The 7,053-nt window shown below is 49.8% G+C and overlaps 1 protein-coding gene across 1 annotated transcript in view; it reads right to left on the reverse strand.

Annotated features, from left to right (window-relative positions):
• RGSL1 (regulator of G-protein signaling like 1) overlaps nt 1–7,053 on the reverse strand; it is a 36,862-nt gene that overhangs the window by 2,980 nt on the left and 26,829 nt on the right. The window contains exons 9-14 of the mRNA XM_019528347.1: nt 6,534–6,641; nt 5,930–6,041; nt 4,816–5,009; nt 1,935–2,052; nt 1,193–1,289; nt 674–803 (exon numbers count right to left, since the gene is read on the reverse strand). Coding sequence (XP_019383892.1) covers nt 674–803; nt 1,193–1,289; nt 1,935–2,052; nt 4,816–5,009; nt 5,930–6,041; nt 6,534–6,641 — 759 coding nt within the window. The remainder of the gene's footprint in view (nt 1–673; nt 804–1,192; nt 1,290–1,934; nt 2,053–4,815; nt 5,010–5,929; nt 6,042–6,533; nt 6,642–7,053) is intronic.

Consider the following 7,053-nt stretch of genomic DNA (forward strand, 5'->3'; position numbering starts at 1 on the left):
TGAAAAATGTACAGCAAATGTAATGAGAGAAGCTCTGGATTGTGCCACAAAGCATGCCTGGGAAAGAGCACTGTGATGGGTGCACACCAAACAGGCCTCATGGCATTCTTTGCCATTTGGCATGTGCAGAGCAGGAACAAGTGGCTGGGAGAGAGGGTGGGGGAGGCTTTCATGGTTGTGCTCCCTAGCAAGATCAGAGGCTGTGTAAATACTTCCTATGCTGCTCCATAGACTCATTGGAAAAACAAGCAGTAGCTGGGGGGCGCATTGGGTGAGTCTGGATTATTCCCAAAGACAGAGTTGGTGCCCAACTGGTGGAGCCAGCCTGGTCTTTGAACTGTGATGCCTAGGTGATGTCACCTAATGGGTCTATAAAAAAGCCCACTTGCATGTGTGCTTAGATTAACACTAGGTACCCAGGTACTTGGTTTAGGTGCCACATGCCATCTTGAGTGCTCTGTTCTCCTAGACCAGAGGCCACGAGTCCCTTCTCCAGTGGCTAATTCCTTGGGAGCAGATTCTTGCTATGGACAGAACAACCCAGCACCTTCATCTGTTTTGAACCAGGTGGTATCTCACCTGCTTCGAACAGAGGACTCCCTGGTAAGAAAACACCCTGCCACACAAGAGGTCCTGAGGATAGGAAGGGAGCAAGGCATGGATCTAGACATACTTTCCTTTTTGTTTGTTAGCTCCTTGTGGAGAAAGGTCTCAAATGCTTTGCGAGATTTTGGACTGGCCATCTCCTTCTGGAACTTACAGATGCTCCTGATAAAGGCACGTAGCATAAACCAGACTCTTTTCTGTGTTAGAGAGCATAGATGGTTTCAGCCTACACATACCACTACAGCAGTTACTGAGGCAGCAAGGGAAGGCAGTAATTAACTGTGGGCCTCAAAATAATCCCAGTCCTATCCTCCAAGGTCTGAATGAGGAAGGATCCCCCTCCATGAGCACCTACGATTATGAACTAAACCACTATGTGAAATCACTGACCCCCACACAAGCTCCACAGAGGTCTGTTCCTGCAGTCGAGCTCACAGGACTGGGCCTGTAGATGTTAACTCCCTCTCTGGCCATTGTTCTGCAGCCCTGCATGTGCTCTTCTTGCCTGACCCCCTTTGCATCTACAAAACACACTGGCCGCCCCCTCTCTGGCACATTGTCGTGTCACCAGGTTCTCCTTACTCACCAGGTTGTCCTTCATGAAGGTTCCCTTCCTCTGCTTTTTGACAGCGTGAGTCTCATAAACATTGCTCCCAGGGAACAGGTCTTGGTACATATGAAACCTGCCAGAATGGACCCCCAGGAATGTGAAAGCATACCAAGGGCAACCAGACTCACTGCCCTTAAAAGCTGGAGGTGAGGTTTGTAAAGGTTGTTATTGGGAGACAGCAGAGCAGGGCATTCATTTCTACAATGATCAAGACTCCTTATGCCACTTCCATTTTTGTGGGGAAACTTGAAGCAGAAGGTGAACCTAAACAATATCTGGGGCCCCTCCCCATGAGCCTCTCTTGCTGCCCACAAGTTAAAGCATATAGAGGCTACCATTCCTGTGTAGTACCCTGCTCCTGAACTCCCAGTTAAGAAAGGACCATCATGGCCTTCCCTTATCATAACATGTACATATATTTGAATATTAAAATGAACAGACTCAACCCTACTGTCCTTATACAGGTAGCCTCCACTCCATCAGCTGCAAGTCTTTGCTGGGGCCAGGCAGGACTGAGTTAGCACTTTGAGATTTAGTGCTGGCCTTGCTGTCTTATTTTTCAACATTAGCACATACATTTGAACAGGCGACTTTATAAACCTATGAACAAGGTGTACAGAAAGCAGTCTAATGCTGAAGTGTATCCCCATGAGGGAAATGTGGTTGTGTAACCACTGTTAACAGTGGCAACAGTGCCCTGCATCTCAGGAGCCCTTACCATTTCTCGTCCATTGCTTTCATGACTAAGTGCTGTGCTGTTATTAACATGGAGCTGGTGACCATGCTGGCCTTGGCTATTTCTTTGATGATGGGAGCATTGCATTGCAGCAGTTCCTCTGGAAAAGACACAGGATAATTTCCTATCATCCACACCAGCTGTGCTATAATTTCTGAATTATCTAGAAAATTACTCCATCTCTCTTGTTCACAAGGACCAGAGTCATCATCATCCATCACCCTGCTTAATATCACTACGCATTGTATCCCTTTTACTGAACACATTTTCCATTATTGCTTAGCTTATTTTTTTACTAATTTGCTGCATGTTCGAACCCATGCCTATGTCTGTAAGAATACACTTAGGCTCCTGCCACATTTTACATATATTATGCAATTAATTGGCTTATTGCACAATAAATTTATACCAGCCACTGGTGCAAAGACCAGCCACACATACTAAGTACTTACCACACAAGTCAATGGTTAATTGTGCAATAAATTTAGACTGGCCACACGTGCAAAGTAATTATCATGCCGTAAAGATGTCCATCCAGCTTTAAAAAGAGCCAACCAGCTGAAAATTTTGTGCTTGAAAATGCGTAACAACTTTATAGCTGGTTTCAATCCAGCTAATTTGGATATGTGGTAGGGTCTTTAGAGATAATGGTACCTTACACACATTGTAAGTGTTATAACTGAGTCCAATAACAGCTAATGGAGACAAGGAAGCATTATTCTCTCCACAGCAGGAATCGCTAGGTGAAGTTCATCATAGAAATCATAGAAAAACAGGACTGGAAGGGACCTACATAGGTCATCTAGTTCAACCCTCTGCCTGAGGTAGTATCATCCTTAACCAAACCAGTAGGTCCCTGAATAGGGTCATAGTAGTCCCTTCCAGGGTGCTAGGTGACCGTAAGGACAGGAATCTTAAGAAACAATGAAATTAAGAGAAATAAAATGAGAAATAAGATCCCTGCTGAGTAGAAGTCACACTAGACTGGGTAGTGAGGATTTTCAAGACTCTGTATACTCTGCTACAAAGTGGGACCTAAATCCTGCAGCAAGATCTCTGCATTCAGCAGAGATCTGTGGTGCAGCTACCTGGAAATACAGCTGAATGACAAGAGTCTCTACCTCACCTGAAGCCGTGCACAGAGACCTTAAGCCAGTCCTTGATAAGGACTCCTCCAAGGATTCTGCCATTGATGGGGAAAACCAGTGTATTAGTTTATAGTTTTAATAGCTCTGGCACTGTTTCAAAACCAGTTCTTCCATGAATCAACTCAGTGTAACATGAGCTGGTCACCTACCTAAACAAACATTTTATTGTGGATGTAGCTGTACAACAAATTACTAAATCCCCATTAGGGCTATGTTAAACAGCATCATTTCATTTCGACTTCCATTTCGCCATTTCAAAGGGACAGCGTTTCATTTAGTTTGGAAGCACTGTTCCATTTCATTTTGTCAAAATGGTTTTGCTATTTCAACGTTTCGATGTTTCACCCAGAGGCTATAATGGGGAGTCATGAAAATGCCTATAACTTTGTCATTTCTTGCCTGATTCGGATGAAAATTGCAGGGATGGTAGCCCCTTCTGAGGGCATGAAGCCTACCAAGTTTCAAGGAGATAGGTGCATGGTTTTTGTGACACTGCACCTCAAACAGTTGAAAGCAAAACTTGTTTCAATTGCGCGGTGGCAGCCTGCTGTCATCTCACGTACAGATCTGGGGTCCCGCACCCCCAGGACAGCTGTGCTGGACTCCTCCCAGGGGTGGGATGACAGGAGGCTGCCACTGCTGCCTGGGTGGCAGCGCTGGGAGGGCAGGTGTGTGTGGGGTGGGGGGCTACAGCAAATGTTGGGGTGGCAGCAGCCCCCTTTCCATCGCTGCAGCCTGCCCCGAGCAGCAGGGAGAGCGCGGTGCTGCAGCCCTGGGAGCAGCGGATGCTGCCTGCCTGCAGGTGCTGGCCTGCGCTGCACCAGGGGCTTCAGGGCACGACGACGCTCAGCACCTGAGGCCAGGCGGGGTCCTCCGCTCCCGGGGCGGCACTGGCCTCCTCCCAGTGCTTGGTGGCAGCACCGGGAGGGCAGGTTCACCGAGCAGCCCTGGCTCTCCCCACCGGGCCGCACGCTGAGCGGCTCCGCCAGCCCCACGGAGCTGAGCCTGGCGGTGGGAGGCGGGGGAGAGCCACTGGCCCGGGCTGTGCTCCGAGCGGCTCTGCCCCTGGCTCTCCGCCGCCAGGCTCAGCTCGCCAGGGCAGCGCCAGGGAGCTCAGCCGGAGGCGGGAGAGCCAGTGGCGGAGCCGCCCGCAGCGCAGCCCTGATGAGCAGAGCCCAGCGGCGGGAGGCTCCACCGCCCCGCGGAGCAGAGCCTGGCGGCGGGAGCCGGCAGACAGCCACGGGCCAGCTCCATGGGCTTCACTCGGACTGCCCCCGCCCCGGCTCTCCACAGCCTCCCGCTGCCAGGCTCGACGCCGTGGGCTGTGGAGCCTCCCGCCGCCAGGCTGCGCTCGGAGCAGCCCCCTCACCAGCTCCCCGCCGCCTCCCACCACCGGGCTGAGCTCCCTGGGGCTGGGGGAGCTGCTTGGCTGGCTCTGCCCCGCCGCCCGCCACAGGACTGCGCTCCGGGTGACTCCGGCAATCCCACGGAGCTGAGCCTGGCGGCAGGAGGCAGCGGCAGGTGCGGGGAGTCACTGGCCAGGGCCTACACTTCCTCAGAACAGCCTGGTGAAAGTTCCGCGCATCTCCCTGCCAGAAAAAAACCTTCTAGGAGAGACCATCTCCTTTGCTTTACCACTCAGCTAGGAGCCTTGATCAGTTTTGCCTTCCCTGGAAGCCCAGCCCCACAGAACAGCAGGAGGAGATTCTGGATACCAGGAGGGGTCATGGAGCGGAAGAAATTCTTGACAACTTGGGTGATTGCATCTCGCAGAGCGTTAGCATTGGTCTCAGCACTTATCTTCTCCACCGCAAGCCAGAACAGCAACGGATGTTCAGCATTTTGTCGAATGAGAAACTGCTTGAAGTACTCCAGGTGGATAGCACTGTGCAGAACTTCCAAGAAACACCTGAAGAGAAGGAAGAAGCTGGCTGAGGTGGCAGTTCCACTGCACGGGGCCTTAAGAGCAGGACCTTCATGCCAGCTTCTCCACTGGCACAGTAAATTTTTGTCTGATTTGCAGAGATGGTGAAAAGCCTAGAAACTCAGTGCATGGGAATGGGCAAATCAAGGCACTGCCACAGAGCATATATTTTCTCTAACACTGGAAAGCAGATATCTGCCTGATACTTATCTACTAATTCACTGGGCATTATGGAATCAAGCCTCCTGCCATGCTCCCATGTGGCAGATGAAACCTCCAATGGGTCAGTAGTTTCAGGGGAATTTACCCTATAAGGCTGACTCCAAATGGAATCACTCAGCCACTATTGATTTGGTGTAAATCATAGACATTTTTGGATTTACATTACCATAAGAGACCAGAATGAGTGCCAGTGGCTGCTGTTCTGAACAGAAGACCCTAACCAGACAATGGAGTAGGAGCAAGCTTAAAGTCACTGCACTGTTGTTAGGCACCTGAAAGTATTTGCTTTGGATGCCTTGCAGACCACAGGTGGTCAGTGGAAGCCATGCAGTACCATTGGGCTAAAGAGGAGTCAGCTACACTGGGAATAAAATAAGAAAGGAAAAAGAAGTGCATTGGGAGGCTAGGGTATGATCCTAGGTCTGCATGATAGGGCGGAAGTTTCACGTGCAAGATGGTTACATATGAAGGGTGGGAAAAATAAGGAATTTATTCCCCTCCTTCCCACATTCCCCTGTCCAGATCCCACCCACCATCTATGTCTCCAGGGAGCCTCGGTCTCTGAGGCAGGTGGGAGTGGTCCTGCAGGAAAATGAATTGACCAGCAGCTGTCTGGAAATCTTGATGCTGTATAGAGTGGAGTTAAGAGAAAGTAAGCAAGTCCCATGGCTATGGTGCAATACCTGGGTCTGGTGGATGGTTTCCTTATCATGAAGGTACTCCTCTTCCCTGAGCGCAGGCTGCTTTTGCTCGTCTTGCTCGAGGAAATACTTCTAGGAAGTTCTGGTCCTAATGCTGTTCCAGAGAGAATAGAATGATGCCCCCGCCCCACTATCACACAGCTGTCAGACAGCTAACACAGCAATGTAGCTCTGGGCAGAGGAATCTCAAACAGTTTAAACTGGGGCTGTGTGCTACCTCCATCCCCATGATGATAGTGGCTGTGCTGTAAGGTCAGCTCAAAAGAGACTATACTCTGGATATCTGTCATCAGAGCATAGTCTTCTCTTTCTGGGGCTGGCTATTAGGAATCCTTCCCTTTCCCCTGAACTGTGGCACAGGGTCTGGAGCACTGGACTTTCTGAATGACCAGATTTCTCCTCCTTTTCCTCCTAGAGACAATCTCCTAGACCTAGAGTGTAGACCATGGGAAGCAAGTGAGCAAGGACTGTCTCACTTTTCCAGGATTCATTCAATGTCATGTCACAGAATTTTAAAACTGTGCCTCCTGTTCACTGCCCAAGCATCTCCTTAAGTCTGCTACAGTTCTAGTTAAGCAGTACATACCAAGGGAAGGAAACTTGGCACAGAAGACCCCATAGTCCTCACTTAAGACTTTTACAGCTATCAAGGGATCCTTCAGGGCCAGCTCATCAAATGTCATCTTCTTATAGTCTGCAGGTGGCAGAGGAGAGAAAAGGGGAATAGACTAATCACTTGTTTATCCTAGCTGCAGTTGCCCATCAGCCTTGGGAGGAAGCTTAAAGAAATGATTGATGATGTTATATTATTGGGACTAGAAAATCTCATTCCTTCTCCAGCCTGGTCCCATGAACCAATTGCCACTGTGATGTGGGATGCCTAGGATACCTTGTTCACAAAAACTCAGACACCCCTCAGAATGCATACTGATGCTTTGCCCTTTGCAAACACTACTGAAGCCTCAGAACCACATTGCACAATGCTCTGAATGCGCAGCATTGTTCCCACTGTACCAGAAGGCTCTTCCTCACAAATTCAAACAGAAGGTGTGGGAAACAGTGTGGCAGGCCAAGACTGAGGGCACGTGGCCAAGATGGGGGGGGGG

This window comes from Gavialis gangeticus, unplaced genomic scaffold (assembly GCF_001723915.1).
Source record: "Gavialis gangeticus isolate Ggan-Ray unplaced genomic scaffold, GavGan_comp1, whole genome shotgun sequence".
NCBI lineage: Eukaryota > Metazoa > Chordata > Crocodylia > Gavialidae > Gavialis > Gavialis gangeticus.